Genomic DNA, 17,679 nt, shown 5'->3' with positions numbered 1-17,679 from the left:
CACCCCCATCCAGTGCTGCTGTGCCTTCAGTCCAGGATTGTCCTCCCAGTGCTGTGGGGGGGGATGTGAAGGGGCAGTGCTGTGGGGGGGAATGTCAAGGTGGCAGTGCTGGGGGGGATGTGAAGAAGGCAGATCTGGGGGGGGGGATGTGAAGGGGGCAGAGCTGGGGGGATGTGAAGGGGGCAGATCTGGGGGGGGGGGTGAAGGGAGCAGAGCTGGGGGGATGTGAAGGGGGTCAATGCTGTGGGGGGGGGGTGTGAAGGAGGCAGAGCTGGGGGTGGAAGTGAGGGAGGCAGAGCTGGGGGGGATGTGAGGGAGGCAGAGCTGGGGGTGTGTGTGAAGGACAATGTTGTGGGGAGTATGTGAAAGGGGCAGTGGGGGGGGGATGTCAAGGGGCAGTGCTGTGGGGGGGGGGATGTGAGGGAGACAGAGCTGGTTGAGGGTGTGAAGGGGGATAATGTTGTGGGGAGTATGTGAAAGGGGCAGTGCTGTGGGGGGGGGGGGGGGTGTCAAGGGGGCAGTGTTGTGGGGGGGTGTCAAGGGGGCAGTGCTGTGGGGGGGGTGTTAAAATCTAGTTTTTCCATAATGCTCCCATTCTCAGATGTTTATCACAAAATGTGATCAGTAAAGTCTCCGGAGTACACGGAGATCACAGGAATATGATGTGTCCTGGCAAAGCCCACAGACAAGGTTCATCTTTCAATTTAGGAGATGTGGGACGCATCCGGGAGAAACTATTCTGTGCCCAGAAACTTCAAAGAGCGCAACCCCCCCCCTCACACAGCTCCTCCTCCTCCTCCAAATGTCCCTCAAATCAGAGTAATAGAATCCTTTGACATCACACTGACCTCACAGTTCCTCCTCCCAATGTCCCTCCAACTGGCTCTTTTTCCATTCTGATGCTCTGAGGATGTGGATGGACCCTTGGCATCCTTACTAGCAAGGTGGGACTTTATGTCTTGTGTTATATGAACGGATGCCAGAATTTCTTACGACAAGCTTTGAACCCTTGGAGCGGGGGGACCCTTTGTGGGTAAATTCTACCTCAGTCTGAAATGGGGATTGACAAAACAGATACTTGATCGGAGAGGTGAGGAGGATTCTGGGAGGTCACATGACATCACTCTTATCTCTGTTAATAAAACACAGACCTGACCGGAGAGGTGAGGAGGATTCTGGGAATGTCATTTAATTTTTCTCTTTGTGTTCAAATCTAGAGTTTTGCTCCTGTGAAGTCTGGAGATCATATGACCATCACATTTCCTCCACCTCCCTCCCTGATAGAATAGAGAAATACAAAGAAGATTCTAGAAGTCACCAGAGAGATCATTGAGTTGCTGACAGGAGAGGTGAGCGGTGCTGGGAAGGACGTCATGATGGAGAATCAGCCACCCCTCACATCTCCGGGTAAGAGGAGACTTTATTGTAAAGGAGAGAGCAGTACGGAGGATCCACCTAGATCCCTCATCATCTGATAAACACATAGAAACAATGTATTCAGTCAGTGTGTGTGTTTCCTACAGATGGATCCAGTAATGGGAACCCACCAGAGAGATGTCCCCGTCCTCCGTATTCCCGGGATTCCACACAGGAAGATCACACCATCCCTCACCATCATCAGGTAGATGAGGAACAATCACTGATAGTATCATTAGGATCTGTACATTATCTGCATTGTTACCATTGATGTCATTTTTATTATATATTCAGAGTGGAAACCTGAGAGATTCTAAAGTTGAGGTTAAAGAAGAGATAAAAGAGGAGGATGATGAGGATGGGGTGATGGAGGAGTCAGAGTTTCCAAATGTTTACAAAGATCTGTACCAGGATACCATGGTGGAGTCATCCAGCTCCAGGAACCCACCAGAGAGATGTCCCCGTCCTCTGTATTCCCGGGATTCCACACAGGAAGGTCACACCATCCCTCACCATCATCAGGTAGATGATTGACAATTATTGGTAGTTCTGATTTATACACAGTATATTTGTTACAATGAATGTTTTCTTATATATTCAGAGTGGAAACCTCGGGGATAATAATATTGATGTTAAAGAAGAGTATAAAGAGGAGGTTGAGGAGTATGGAGTGATGGAGGAGGTTTCAGAAGGACACAAGGATATGATGGAGCCACCTTATACCAGGAACCCACCAGAGAGATGTCCCCATCCTCTGTATTCCTGGGATTCCACACAGGAAGATCACACCATCCCTCAATGTTACAAGGTTGGTGGAAACAAAGATTAAAACAAAAGTAAGGCTCAGTTGCTACAAATCTCAAGGTAAATGTCCATAAAGAAGTCCATATACTTGGTGGAGTGCACTTGATAGGCCAATATCTTAGGGCTGCCATCAATACAGGAACAGAAGCCATATTCCTGCAAGGCTGCCGGTATAAACAAGAGGGAGGGCGGCTCTAAGTGCAGAATTTAAAACCGATTTATTGTATAGTATATAATTGGCAACTCACATGTTTGGAGATAAGAACAGGCACTTCATAATAGTAAGGCTGTCCCAAGGGTCATCCGTGGACGTAAAGTCCGTTCACTGGCAGCGCAATGCAGGGTTCACCTTGCTGGTCACCGTTATGAGGAAGCCGGCCATATGGTGGATATACACTTAGATCGAGGCTTGAGACGCTGGTGGCTCAGCAGCGAAGGACAAAATGCATCACTGGAATGCGACGCGTTTCAGAGCATTTGCGTTGCAAGTATTACGGCAGCCACACTCTTTCTTCAGTGCTTGAAGGTGATGTCACAATAATAAAGCTGATTTCTCTTTCGCTCATTGAAGGACACAGCTCCAGCATCTTCTTAGCCATTGGGTTATGCTGCCCCATACAGGAGAAGGACATGAGGCAGGAAAAAGCTTTACCAAACCTATGGGGCAGTTCCAGGGGGTATACTCCCACACTCTGCTATAGGCATTCAGTTTCTTCTGCCTAGTCAGGAGTAAGGACCTAGTTCCTTGCTGGGATGTCTGGTCCTACCATTTTTTCTGTTCCTGTGAGAATTACAATCAACTGCTGGACTGGGTGAGGGACTGGATGTTCTAGATCCTTAAGGTCTCCCCAGTCCGGCCATTGAGCGTGCGCAGGCCTCAGCTCCGCGCTAGATCGGCCGTGACATAGCCCCACTGGACAGGGTCTGGCCTGCGAGTTAACCATCTCACGAGGGTGCATAGACCTGGTCACAGCCTTAGTCCCAGCATGCCTCTTGCCCCGCAGCACCCCCATTCTGATGAGGACGGCTGAAGCCACTGCCTCCCGTGTGGACATCCGCCTTCCCCTCTTCTGCCCTGGGTGGTCGGATCCGCTGGGGCTGGTGTCCTGGCCTACTAGGCCATGCGGCTGAGTTTGGCGCTGTCTTGCGTCCTGCTGGGCCATATGGTTAGCTTGGCACCTGTCTTAAACCAGGTGGCACTTCATTTTTAGTGACAGTCATGCCGCCATTATTGTGTGAGCCAGAGTACCCTGCTTGCGTGTCCACGTCACAGTGGGCAGGCCCACCTTTAATGGGGGCTATGTTCTATTATGTCCTCTATGGTGGGCTCTTAAGGCAACCCCCCTTATCTTTTGCAGGGTCTCATAGGTGGTCCATTTGTGGACCCTTGGCGGTGTCCCCTTGAGGGATCACAGTTGGCAGTCTCCCCTGACTGTTATTTTTCAGGGTGAGCTTAGTATGTAGCGACCCTACTGGGTCTGCGTCCATGTACCTTGAGTGCTCTGTTAGTGAGGATGATTCCTCTTCTACTGCAGTCATAGACCCCTTTGACAGGAGAGCCGAGACTTTAGTCCACCACATGTTTACTGTGGCCGGTTCAGGGCTGAATAGCATTGGTGTCCCAGACCTTAACAGGGTGGGCAAGTTTTGCGCCAGGATCTGGAGGGGGAACAGCTTCCTTGAGGAGCTGGCGGACCAGTTAGTCCAGGGGTTGCAGTTTGCCTGTGATGCCTCTCTGGATGCGTCTCCCTTAGTTTCTAGGCTGTCCGTGACAGGAGTGGTCCTTCGGCGCATGATATGGATGATATCATTAAGGGTCTTAAAGGGGGGAAGAGAACTCTTCTATCACAGGCTGCCAGAAGCAAGGAGTCTCGTCGCAGACATGGGCTTTTTTTTTTTTTCTCGGCTCATATGCAGCCTTTTCGTCTCTCAGGATCTCAAGACAAAGGATCTTGGTCTCGCCTCAGATCCTTGGGTATTCACAAAAGTGTTGGCCCCGGTGCTGGCATTGTAGCGGCAGCCGGGGATTGCGGTACTGGGAACCTGGACACTGTTCTTCAGCGAGCAGAGTCTCTGACTGCTTAAAAGGACAACCCAGAAATTACTGTACGGACTCTGCAGGAGTTCAGTTAGAAATTGAGCTTCCAAAAACCTCCTCTGGTTCCGTCCACCAAGTTGAACTATCTGGGTCTGACTCTGGACTCGGCTTTAGCCAGGCTGTTTGTTCCAGGGAAAAAAACTCCAAAATCTGCTGGATGAGATTTGGCTCCTGTTGTCCAGCAGACGGTCATCTTTCAGGACTTGCATGCGGGTGTGCCTGATGGTGTCTACCTTCGAGACGGTTCTGTTTGCACAGTTCCACTTGAGAACTCTGCATAGAGAGTTTCTTGGCAAGTGGGAAAAGAATCCGCAGTCTCTGGAGAAGCAGATCCTGTTGAGCCGGCATATGATATGGTGGCTTCACTCTCCAGCTCTTCAACAGGGCAAATTCTTCCTTCCCCTGTACTGGACGGTGGTCTCCATGGTTGGTAGCCTTTCTTGATGGGGAGGCGTTTTGGGCACTAATGTGCTCAAGGGGTCTGGACTCTGGAGGAGTCAAGACTACCGATGAAAATATTGAATTTTCAGACGATAAGATTTGTCTAGCTCATTGGACAAATCGCCTTTAGGGGTTCCTGGTAAGGATTCCATGGGGCAATGCCAGGGCTGTGGCGTATGTCAATCACCAAGGGGGCACAAAAAGTGTCCTGGCAGCTCGGTAGGTAGCTGGCATTCTAAGGTTCAGCTGTGTCTCTGGTGGGGAACTCCCGTGTTGGACCTATTGGCCTCTAGTCTCAACAGGAAGGTACATAGAATTGAGGCAAGGTTTCGGGATCCTCTGGCCGACGCCACAGATTACTGGTGGTTCATTGGGGCCAGTATCATATGATATATGCCTTTCCCCCGCTAATACTTCTACCCAGTCTTTTGTGAAGAATCGAGGCAGAAGTCATCCTAGTGGCTCCAGACTGGCTTGTCTGTCTTGGTTCGTTGATCTGGTAAGGCCGGTCACCGATGCCTCTTGGAGACTTCCTCTCAGAGAAGATCTATTGGCCCATGAGCCAATCTTCCATCCTGCTTTACAGTCGCTGGCTTTAACGGCTTGGCTTTTGAAAACCAGGTGCTGAAGGATCGGGGGTTGTCTAAATTGGTGATTCCCATGCTGTTAAAGGCTAGAAAATCTACCTCTAGGAAGATTTACCATCGTACCTGGAAGATGTACATTGTGTGGTATGAGTCTCTTGGGGGTCATCCCCGTTCCCTTTTGGTGGCTCGGATTTTGGCATTCCTCAAACGAGGTGTTAAGTAGCACCTGGCCCTGGGTACCATCCAGGGCCAGGTTTTTGGCCTTGGCGGTCTTCTTTTACCATTCTTTGGCTATGCATTCTTTGGTTTGCACCTTTGTTCAGGGGGTTAACCACTTGGCTCCCCCAGTTCGGTCTCCGTTGTCTCCATGGGATCTCAGTTTGGTGCTGTCGGTTCTCCAGTAACCGCCTTTCAAAAATATTAGCAAGCTTCCTCTGATTATATTGTCACAGAAGGTAGCCTTCCTGGTGGCTATTACTTCTGCATGCAGGGTGTAGGAGCTGGTGGTGTTGTCTTGTTGTTCACCTTACCTGGTGGCTCACAGAGATAGTGGTGCTTCGCCCTTGTCAGTCTTCACTTCCTAAGGTTGTTTCTGGTTTCCATCTGAATGAAGACATTGTGTTGCCTTCCCTGTTTCCTAAGTCTAAACATCCTAGGGGGATTACCTTGCACTCTCTGGATGTGGGTCGGGCGCTCATGGTGTACCTTGCGGCAACCGAGTCATTTTGGAGATCAGCCTTACTATTTGTCCTTACGGATGGACCTTGCAAGGGGTTGGTTGAGTCTGGCACGACCATTTCCAGATGGACAAGACAGACGGTGGTGCAGGCCCAGTCCATCAAGAGTCAGGTTCCTCTGTTCCCTGTTAAGGCGCATTCTACGTGGGCGCTTAGTGCCTTCTGGGCCTTCTGCTATGAGGCGTCAGTGATACAGGTTTGCAAGCCGGCCACTGGTCGTCTGTGCACACTTTTACAAAATTTTACAAAGTGGATGTACTGGCATCTGCGGATGCTGCTTTTGGCTGCAGGGATTTGCAGGCCGCTGTTTGAGAGGACCTTGTCCTCTTTGAGGGTGTATTGTTTTCAGGTGAGCTCCAGGTACTCCTGTTTGAGCTCCATATCTGGTTGGCTAGGTTTAGCCTTTTGGGAATTTATTTCTGTTGTTTTTTCCCACCCCTCATTTTTAACAATGCTGACGTCCCAATGGTTTAGAAGATTCTGGAGCTGTGTCCGTCAATGAACATCAGAGAAAAAGATTTTATAGTAAGACCAAAATTCTATTATTTTACAGAAGATGATATTTATTGATTATAATAATTTTCTTGATTTAGAGTGGCGATCCAATCGATATAGAATTTGAGGTTAAAGCAGAAGAAGAAGAGACGTATGTGAGGGATGATCAGCAGTCTATGGAGGAGGATCGAATAACGGGGACATTTATAGAGGAGGACACTCCTACAGAGATCAGCACAGGTGGGTCATTAACACTAAATAAATACATGTAAGCCACCACTGATTACTGAACACCAATATTATGAGTCCTGATCCCTGCACTATATACTCTATGTTGTACATGACATACTCCTGACCCCTGCACTATATACTCTATGTTGTACATTACATACTCCTGACTTCTGCTCTCTCCCCTCTACCCACTGCTATATATACACAAAATATGGCTTCTCTTTTGTTCCACCCATTTCCTACCAGCTGGACATTTTATATCTGATGATTTGATTGAAGGACAGACTTTTACATGGTGATAATAATGTGATAACATCCTCCAACTTTAGAACCTTAAACAGAAAGTGATAATGAGGGAGGAGTCAGTAACCCAATGATGGTGGTCTTCAGGATCAGTCCAGTCTTCATCTTGGTTGTTCTCCCCCCATCCTCACTCTCTGACCTCTGGTGGGGCTCAGCCCCGCTGTTATTCATGACTAAATCATGGACTAAATAAGGAAGTGTAGGACTTCTTGTGTTGGGAAGATGGCAATGAGTGATAAAGGAGGAGGGGACACTCGTTCCTATAATCCCCTCATCACTGTCACTCCTATTAAAGACAGTTCTCGTTGTTTCCTCACTCTCTGACTAAGGTACATGAATAAAGAAATGAACTGGTAGGAGATCAGAGGACCCATTTACTAGATACCTTGGGGGGGGAATTGTAAGATCCTCAGAGACAAAGCTGCCTGATATGGGCGGAGTCCTGGTTTAGGGGAACCAATCTGCTGATGTCTAGTAATAATCTTTTTATTTCTATTTTAGTACATGGACGGGAGATGAGGAAAACCTCAGAGGATTGTCTCACTTTGTCTCCAGACTGTAAAGTAGAAGATGAGGCCATCACACAGTATAATCCAGGAGAAAACCCGGCTACCTCAAATGTCCATCCGACACCACACAGTGTAGATGGACCTTCGTATTCCTCTTATTCTGAGGAACCTCAGACTGTGAGGGACAGTGCCGGACCATCGTATTCCTCTTATCCTGAGGAACCTCAGACTGTGAGGGACGGTGCCGGACCATCGTATTCCTCTTATCCTGAGGAACCTCAGGCTGTGAGGGACTGTGCTATCCTTCCAACAAGATTTCTGTGTACTGAGTGCGGGAAATGTTTCCGTGTTAAATCAAATCTTCGTGTGCATAAAAGGTGTCACACAGATGGAAATCCGTATTCCTGTCCTGAGTGTGGCAAATGTTTTTCACAGAAGTCCAATCTTTCCAGACATCAGAGATCGCACACTGGTGGGAAGCCGTATTCCTGTCCTGAGTGCGGAAAATGTTTTTCACAGAAGTCTTCTCTTTCCACCCATCAGAGATTGCACACGGGTGAGAAGTCGTATTCCTGTCCTGAGTGCAGGAAATGTTTTTCACAGAAGTCATATCTTTCCACGCATCAGAGATCTCACACTGGTGAGAAGCCGTATTCCTGTCCTGAGTGCGGGAAATGTTTTTCACAGAAGTCCGATCTTTACAAACACCAGAGATCTCACACTGGTGAGAAGCCGTATTCCTGTCCTGAGTGCGGGAAATGTTTTTCACAGAAGTCATATCTTTCCACGCATCAGAGATCTCACACTGGTGAGAAGCCGTATTCCTGTCCTGAGTGCGGGAAATGTTTTTCAGCGAAGTCCGATCTTTACAAACATCGGAGATCTCACACTGGTGAGAAGCCGTATTCCTGTCCTGAGTGCGGGAAATGTTTTTCAGAGAGGTCCACTCTTTTTAAGCATCAGAGATTGCACACTGGTGAGAAGCCGTATTCCTGTCCTGAGTGCGGGAAATGTTTTTCACGGAAGTCCGCTCTTTCCACACATCGGAGATCTCACACTGGTGAGAAGCCGTATTCCTGTCCGGATTGTGGGAAATGTTTTTTAGAGAAATCATGTCTTTCCAGACATCAGAAATCGCACACTGGTGAGAAGCCGTATTCTTGTCCTGAGTGCGGGAAATGTTTTTCAGAGAAGTCAAATCTTTCCACGCATCAGAGATTGCATACTGGTGAGAAGCCGTATTCCTGTCCTGAGTGCGGGAAATGTTTTTCAGAGAAGTCATGTCTTTCCAAGCATCAGAGTTCTCACACTGGCGAGAAGCCGTATTCCTGTCCTGAGTGCGGAAAATGTTTTTCACAGAAGTCCCATGTTTCAACACATCAGAAAGTGCACACAGGGGAGAAGCCGTATTTCTGTCCTGAGTGCGGGAAAATTTTTGTACAGAAGTCAAATCTTACCAAACATCGGAAATTGCACACGGGAGAGAAGCCATATTCCTGTGCTGAGTGTGGAAAATGTTTTGCAGAGAAATCAGTTCTTGTTACACATCAAAGATCTCACACAGGGGAGAAGCCGTATTCCTGTCCTAAGTGTGGGAAATGCTTTTCACAGAGTTCACATCTTGCTGCACATCAAAAGACTCACATGAAAAGCCTAATCTCTGTTCTGAGTGTGGAAAATGTTTTGTGAAAGAGTCAGATCTTTTCACACATCTGAAGTGTCATAAGGAGAGGCGATTTTCCTGTCCTGAGTGTGGGAAATGTTTTTCACAGAAGTCCAATCTTTGCAGACATCAGAGATCTCACACAGGGGAGAAGCCGTATCCCTGTGCTGTTTGCAGGTATTTTTTTACACTGAAGGCCAATCGTGACAGACATTAGAGATCTTACACGGGGGAGAAGCCACTTTCCTGTCCTGAGTGAGGGAAATGTTCCTCACTGAAGTCCTGTCTTCCTGTACATCAGGGATCCCACACAACCCTCAAGGTGTATTAGTGCCTTGAGTGCGGGAAATGTCTTCTATATGAATATTGCTGGACATGTGGGGAAGAAGCACACCCTGATATACACCTCAGATATACTCCATGGCTGATCGTCATCATGTAAGAAACACTTCATAAGGAGATCAGAGATCACCAAAGACATGGATGAAGTGTTGTCCCGTGTTGGCCATTGATAGCAGGAGAAAAATAAAAATGGAGTCCTTACCTTTCATTGGCTGAGTACATTTTGAGCGGGAAGATTTCACAAACATTTAGAGGTCTGTTTTTAAAAAAAATGTGTGATTTCCTATAATCGTCAGCTCCATCTAGTGGCCATAATGTGTAATTTCGCTTTTTTTTAATTGAGGTATTTTGGGACAAATACTGGATTATGGCCACTAGATGGAGCTGAAGATTCTCTTCATAGGCCCCTATGGACTGAATGTACAATCTGATCAATGTACTCACGTTGTCACTGGGGGTGTTGAAAATGATCGGCGCATCGCCATGCAGCCTTTTCCGATTCGGTTACGATGCGGAACCCAGAATAATCGTGGTTGTGCGTGACGTCATCCTGGCTCCTCCCCCCACAGAAGTATCATTGCTGGATTAACATGCACCGTTGGCCTGGCTGCATCCGGCGCTGTTCCCCTCTCATTGGATGGTGTTGCTTCAGGAAGTGGGCGATGCAGAACATCAACGTGAAGCCCCCCCCCCCACCTCCCCACGCTCTCCGCCCTTCCTCGGGATTTGTATCTCTGTCACCTCCCCCATGGGCGGGTGTAGTGCCATTCGGCGCTAACATCATCATCATCATCACATCCCTGGCATGAGACACAGTCTGCTTCAGGAAATGAGCTGCGAGGGGAGGGGTAAGAGACCAGCCTGCCATGTTTAATGTAAGTGAGGGGTGAGTGCATAGAAGTGGCCCATCCCCCATCTCTGCTGTACCTCCAGTCTGTGTACTGCGTGTGCCTATCACATTGGGGCCTAAGTTGCTGCCAAAAGACTCCCCAATGAGCTGGTCGTCTCCTGTACCATGTCTGCAATCTCTGACCGTCTCCTGTACCATGACTGCAGTCTCTGACCATCTCCTGTATCATGTCTACAATCCCTGACCGTCTCTTTGTACCATGTCTGCAATCTCTGACCATCTCCTGTACTATGTCTGCAGTGTCTGACCATCTCCTGTACTATGTCTGCTGTCTCTGACCATCTCCTGTACCATGTCTGCAGTCTCTGGCCATCTCCTGTATCATGTCTGCAGTCTCTGACCGTCTCCTGTACTATGTCTGCAGTCTCTGACTGTCTCCTCTATCATGTCTGCAGTCTCTGACCATCTCCTGTATCATGTCTGCAGTCTCTGACCGTCTACTGTATCATGTCTGCAGTCTCTGACCGTCTCCTGTATCATGTCTGCAGTCTCTGACCGTCTCCTGTATCATGTCTGCAGTCTCTGACCGTCTCCTGTATCATGTCTGCAGTCTCTGACCATCTCCTGTATCATGTCTGCAGTCTCTGACCATCTCCTGTACTATGTCTGCAGTCTCTGACCATCTCCTGTACTATGTCTGCAGTCTCTGACCATCTCCTGTACTATGTCTGCAGTCTCTGACCATCTCCTGTACCATGTCTGCAGTCTCTGACCGTCTCCTGTACCATGTCTTCAGTCTCTGACCATCTCCTGTACCATGTCTGCAGTCTTTATATTTTTTCCTTTTATATATATATATATATATATATATATATATATATATATATATATATATATATGCATATACCCCCTATTTATTTTTATACTCTCCTGTTTCTTAGAATAATTGGTCACCATGTGCTTTTACACTTGTTGGAATTATAGGTGTCCGGGTCTGCATCTGCTGGGTCCCCTCCCCTCCTTTTTTTAGGACCGATTGGCTTATACCCGCCTCAGCCCCAGGTTAGACTCCTCCCCTCACTGTGCTCTCATTCCCTTATGGTCACAGGGCCTGCTTTGGTTTGTTACATGTAAGTAGTAGGATCTTATGTATACAATATTTCTAAGGGAGCAATTTGGTGTATTCTTTTTATTTTTTAAGATTTTTGTATTCTAAAATTAGCCTATATTTTTTTTATCAAGCTCCTGATGAGTGGATGAAAGTTCCACGAAACGCGTAGAGATATAGATGTGAAGACATATGTATCTGGATACTAACCATGTATTATTCATGAGATATATATACACGTTTATTATTGTATATTATTATAATATGAATTGTGTAAATACATGGCAAGATACCCTTTTTTGATGCCAGTCCTCTACATTCTATATCTGTAATTCTATCTGGATTATGTGATGTCGTATTTGTTATATATATATTATCACTCATGTAATGAATAAACATTTTTGAGACTTCACTTTATCTGGTCATTTAAGCAAGCAACCTACCTCATCTAAAGTCCCATGACCATTTTTCCTTCCTTTTGCGTCTCCTGTACTACTGTATGTCTGCAGTCTCTGACCATCTCCTGTATCATGTCTGCAGTCTCTGACCGTCTCCTGTATCATGTCTGCAGTCTCTGACCGTCTCCTGTATCATGTCTGCAGTCTCTGATCATCTCCTGTATCATGTCTGCAGTCTCTGACCATCTCCTGTACTATGTCTGCACTCTCTGACCATCTCCTGTATCATGTCTGCAGTCTCCGATCTTCTCCTGTACCATGTCTGCACTCTCTGACCATCTCCTGTATCATGTCTGCAGTCTCTGACTGTCTTCTGTACTATGTCTGCAGTCTCTGACTGTCTTCTGTACTATGTCTGCAGTCTCTGACCATCTCCTGCATCGTGTCTGCAGTCTCTGACCATCTCCTGTAGTATGCATATCTCCTAGCACAAACCCCCCACATCACCCCATCACAAAGCCTTTTGCCTCATCCCCCCCAACACAAATCCACCTCAATCACCACTCCTAGCATACCCCCCCCCCCAAATGTATTTTCCTAGAGCAACTCTTACTTCCTGCCACCCTCAAACTCCCCCTCTCCCCTTAAATCCCCTCCATCAATCTCCTTGCAGTGCCTCCCTACCTCACATGATGCCACAGTGCCCGGGGCAGCCTCCCCTTCTCTTCACCTCTTATCCCAGCCTTGCACTGGACTGTCTACTTTCCAAAAAAGGTAATTTGGGGGGTATTTGTACTGCCTTGCCATTTTCGGGCCTCAAGAAAGGAAATTGGCCATTAGTACATCAGGATTGATCACTTTTCAGATATATATCCAATAGTTTGTAAATTCCAGGGGTGCTCAATCTGTGGCCCGTGGAGCTCTCTAATGCTGCCTACGGAGTCTTCTGATGTGGCCCACGGAGCCCTCTGATGTTGCCCATGGAGCCCTCTGATGTAGTCCACGGAGCCCTCTGATGTGGCCCACGGAGCCCTCTGATGTGGCCCACGGAGCCCTCTGATGTGGCCCACGGAGCCCTCTGATGTGGCCCATGGAGCCCTCTGATGTGGCCCACGGAGCCCTCTGATTTAGCCTAGAAAGCTCATTGATGTGGCCCATGGAGCCCTATGATGTGGCCCACGGGGCCCTCTAATATGGCCCGTGGAGCCCTCTGATTTGGCCCACGGAGCTCATTGATGTGGCCCACAGAGCCCTCTGATGTAGCCTAGAACATTAAACCACGGAAGCGCATGTCCAGGGTCGGCAAACCATTGATCACATTCTGGGCTTGCGGAATTGCCACCCCAGAACTTTAGAGTGCCTTGAGCGAGTGTCGACAGCGGAGAGAGCAGTAGCTGAATAAGCTGATGCTTCCCGCTGTCCCAGGCAGAGATACTGAGTACACCTCACCTGGGTACTTTCTATCATTTTTTTTTTACACAAATGGAGCTTTCTTTTGGTGGTATTTAATCACCTCTGGGTTTTTTATTTCTTACAAAAAAAAAGACAGAAAAAAAAAGTTTTTCTTATTTTCTGTAAATTTTGAAAATAAATAAAATTTTCTTCTTCACTGATGTGCGCTGATGAGGCAGCACTGATAGGCTGCACTAATGGGCACTGATGAGGTACTAATATGTTGCACTGATGAGCACTGATAGGTGGCACTGATGGCCACTGAGAGGCAGCACTGACGGGCGGTACTGATGGACACTGAAGGGTGGCACTGATGGACACTGATGGGCAGCACCATCAGTGCCCACAATCAGTGCCCATAGTGCTGCCAGTCAGTGCCCATCAGTGCTTAGATGAGCCTAGATGAGCAGGCACTGTCAGCACTATGGGCACTGATGCTGGGCAGTAACTGGCACTTTATTTACATTTTGTGTAATCAGGGCACTGATGATCAGTGCCCTGATTACATGTATCTGTCTCCCCTGTGAGGAGGAGCCGCTGATCGGCTCTCCTCGCCTCACACACTGACAGTGTGAGGCGAGGAGAGACGAATAACGGCACTTCCTCATTTACATGTGACTGGCTGTGATTGGACACAGCCGATCACATGGGCAAAGAGTCATGTCATTGACTCTTTACCGAGATCAGGATTGTGCCGTGTCCTAACAACCTATTGACTGTGCGCTTGGCAGGATTTAAATACTAAAAAAAAAAAAAAAAAAAAAAAAACACAGAGCACACAGAAAATTCAGGTGATTGGAGAAGTTCTCCTCGGCCCAAACCACTCGCCCATCCCTAGTGGTGTTTAGGGAGGGAGAGGATTGTTGGAGAGGATGCATGGAGTGCATCAGTGGGAGAATACAAGGCTGAGGGTGATGTCACCAGAGTGAGTAGAAGCCTCTATCCATTGTGTATCCATTTCTTCAGGCCAAATGAGGAGGATAGACTGAGAAGTTTGGAAGTAGCAGAAGTGTTCGTAGTAACAGGGTGAAGTCTCTGAGAATGATTGTGGGGATTTCAGAAGAGAGAAAGTAGGGCAGCCAGGCAGAGAAGTCATCAAGGAAAGTTAATACCGGTCCAGCGGGCCGATAGATCACAGCAATTCTAGAGGAGATCGGAGAAAATAGACGTATACAGTGAGCTTCAAATGATGAGAGGGAGGAGAGTGGAGAACCTGGAAGGTGCTCTGTGAGGATAGGAGGATTCCACACTGCACCTCCCTTGTGTTCCCTAGGTCTAGATTTACACCTACTTCATTCATCTTATGGTGTTTATCAATAAATGAAGTAAACTGAACCATGTGCAAATTCATATACAACATAAAGTGCTTTGTGCTCAAGATGCTGTTCCCTGCAGATCCACTGCTTCCACTTTACACCTACTTCATTATCTTATAATATTTTCTATAGAGTAATAACTTGTGCAAATTCATGTAATCATACAATATTTGTTGCTCAATATAGTGTTCTCTGCAAGTCCACTGCTTCCACTTTGCATCTACTTCAACAAAGTTCTGTTGCTCCATAAAAGTCCACAAATGTATGAAAAGTTGATAAGGTGTGAAAGTTCTTCGTGCTCCAAACTGTGCCAGCTGTAGTGTAGCCACGCCTTCTTCCACCTCTTACACACGTGATGGTGAGGGCGCCCCCTTAGTAGGGCTTCCCCACTCACCAGAGCAATATGACTCCCAGCTTTTCAGCTACCAGATTCACAAACATGCTTCGCACTCTCCTCACCTCCGATGGCAAAGGAACTGGATCCTCCTCGCTCACTCCTGCAAGTCTGCTGTGCTTTCTGTCAGTCTCCCTCCTAGATTCGGCTTCCTCCTCCGACCGCTGTTCCAGCTGGAGCTCCGCCTCTTCATACACACTGAGGGAGGAGAGAAAGGGGAAGGATATACAGTACATACACACACAGCACAAGGCCGTGTTCACACTACCAGACGGTTCTCAGGGCTGCAGTTCCTCTGAGCTCCACAAGGTGGTGATCTCACTTCTACCCAGACAGGAAGTCTCTATGGAATACAGACAGGAAGTGATGTTAGGTAAAGAGGACGTTCCATAGAACGTAGAGGGAGACACTGCAGGATCTGGTGGCAGAGGACGTAATAGGTAGATTAACCCCTTCAAGGGGATCAGTTGATGATTAATATATCTTGCTTCCAAAGCTGACCACACATGGATGGAAATGTGACTGATCCCTGCTGAACCAGCTGAATTTCGATGTATCTATGGTCACCTCCCCTCCCCCACATCTCCTTCATTATGTAAGTCATGCTGAGATAATCTCCCATTGGCTGAGCAATATTCTCATTTGTCTCTGAGCTCCTTCTTGCTATGCCTCGTCCTGCCTGTTGTTTCCTTGGATTGATTTTCTGTGTAGTGACCCCGGCTTCATCTCTTGGATGCGCTCGTCTGTTGCTTGTCCTGACCTTTATCCTGATTCCTGGATCTCCTCCTCATCTCTCCTCCATATCCTCTTACACAGCTTTTCTCCACACCTGCAGTGACCCTGGGGGGATGGGAACTTGGCACCAGCATGCAGCAAAATCCATCCCCACCATTAGGAGCTCTGGAGAAAATTGTCTGCTATTTACACTCCGTTCCTCCACACGTCACCTGCTCACATGAGAGATTACTTTCACAGAATCCTGACAGATTTCTGTATGGTAAAGGTCAAAGTTTACTCTTCATTTTAGGAAAAGTGGGAGGCACCCAGGAACAATGATTTGGTTTGCATGGGAGCCTCAAATAGAGAGCCCCTCCAATCTCCCCATCCAAATGTCCCTCCATTCAGAGTCTATGTGTCCTATGACATCACACTGACCTCACAGCTCCTCCCCCCCCCAATGTCCATCCATCTGGCTTTTTTTTCTCATGCTCTTAGGATGTGGGCGGACCCTTGGCATCCTCACATAAAGTGGGACTGTTAGTCCTGCGTTGTATGTAATGATGTCAGAATGCCTGCAACAAGTTTTTACTCTGCTTAGTGTGGGGTTACTGTGTGGGTAAATTATACCTCAGTCTGAGGTGGGGCTTTAATCAAATGGAAACCTGAATGGTGAGGTGAGGAGGATTCTGGGAATTTCATTTGATTTTACTATTTGTGTTCAGACCTAGAGTTTTCCTCCTGTGAAGTCTGGAGATCATATGACCATCACATTGCCTCCACCTCCCTCCCTGATAGAATAGAGAAATACAAAGAAGATTCTAGAAGTCACCAGAGAAATCATGGAGGAGAGGTGAGCGGTGCTGGGAATTCTGGGACATTATCCAGTAACAGACAAGGGATGTGTCTGGATGGTGACTGTATCATTGTGTGTGTCAGGTTCCTATAAGGTGTCAGGATGTCACTGTCTATTTCTCCATGGAGGAGTGGGAGTATTTAGAAGGACACAAGGATCTCTACAAGGACGTCATGATGGAGAATCAGCCGCCCCTCACATCACCGGGTAAGAGGAGACTTTATTGTAAAGGAGAGAGCAGCACGGAGGGTCCACCTAGATCCCCCATCATCTGATAAACACATAGAAACAATGTATTCAGTCAGTGTGTGTGTTTCCTACAGATGGATCCAGTAATGGGAACCCACCAGAGAGATGTCCCCGTCCTCTGTATTCCCGGGATTCCACACAGGAAGGTCACACCATCCCTCACCATCATCAGGTAGATGAGGAACAATCACTGATCGTATCATTAGGATCTGTACATTATCTGCATTGTTACCATTGATTTCATTTTTATTATATATTCAGAGTGGAAACCTGAGAGATTCTAAAGTTGAGGTTAAAGAAGAGATAAAAGAGGAGGATGATGAGGATGGGGTGATGGAGGAGTCAGAGTTTCTAAAAATACACAAAGATCTGTAACAGGACACCATGGAGGAGTCATCCAGCTACAGAAACCCACCAGAGAGATGTCCCCGTCCTCTGTATTCCCGGGATTCCACACAGGAAGGTCACACCATCATCAGGTAGATGATTGTCAATGATTGGTAATTCTGATTTATACACAGCATGTTTGTTACAATAAATGTTTTATTATATATTCAGAGTGGAAACCTCGGGGAGGATAATATTGATGTTAAAGAAGAGTATAAAGAGGAGGATGAGGAGTATGGAGTGATGGAGGAGTTTTCAGAAGAACACAAGGATATGATGGAGCCACCTAATACCAGGAACCCACCAGAGAGATGTCCCCGTCCTCT

The 17,679-nt window shown here is 47.4% G+C and overlaps 2 protein-coding genes and 1 pseudogene across 3 annotated transcripts in view; 2 read left to right on the top strand and 1 right to left on the bottom strand.

The window, feature by feature from the left end:
* The window catches only part of LOC309549119 (uncharacterized protein), a 2,919,967-nt gene that overhangs the window by 678,248 nt on the left and 2,224,040 nt on the right, over window positions 1-17,679 (top strand). Inside the window, exon 10 of the mRNA XM_082249156.1 lies at window positions 1,711-1,938. Within this exon, the coding sequence (XP_082105282.1) occupies window positions 1,711-1,938 (228 nt within the window). The remainder of the gene's footprint in view (window positions 1-1,710; window positions 1,939-17,679) is intronic.
* The window catches only part of LOC309549117 (uncharacterized protein), a 4,285,597-nt gene that overhangs the window by 2,154,539 nt on the left and 2,113,379 nt on the right, over window positions 1-17,679 (bottom strand).
* Window positions 8,010-17,434, top strand: LOC309548672 (annotated as a pseudogene). The gene is made up of 6 exons: window positions 8,010-8,039; window positions 8,165-9,373; window positions 16,587-16,714; window positions 16,801-16,924; window positions 17,041-17,138; window positions 17,228-17,434. The product of its transcript is annotated as an uncharacterized misc_RNA (transcript).

This window comes from Pelophylax lessonae (genome assembly GCF_965119305.1).
Source record: "Pelophylax lessonae genome assembly, chromosome: 3".
In the NCBI taxonomy this organism is placed as follows: Eukaryota; Metazoa; Chordata; class Amphibia; order Anura; family Ranidae; genus Pelophylax; species Pelophylax lessonae.
The sequence above is the reverse complement of the archived record's forward strand: the minus strand, read 5'-3'. Positions and strand labels throughout refer to the sequence as shown.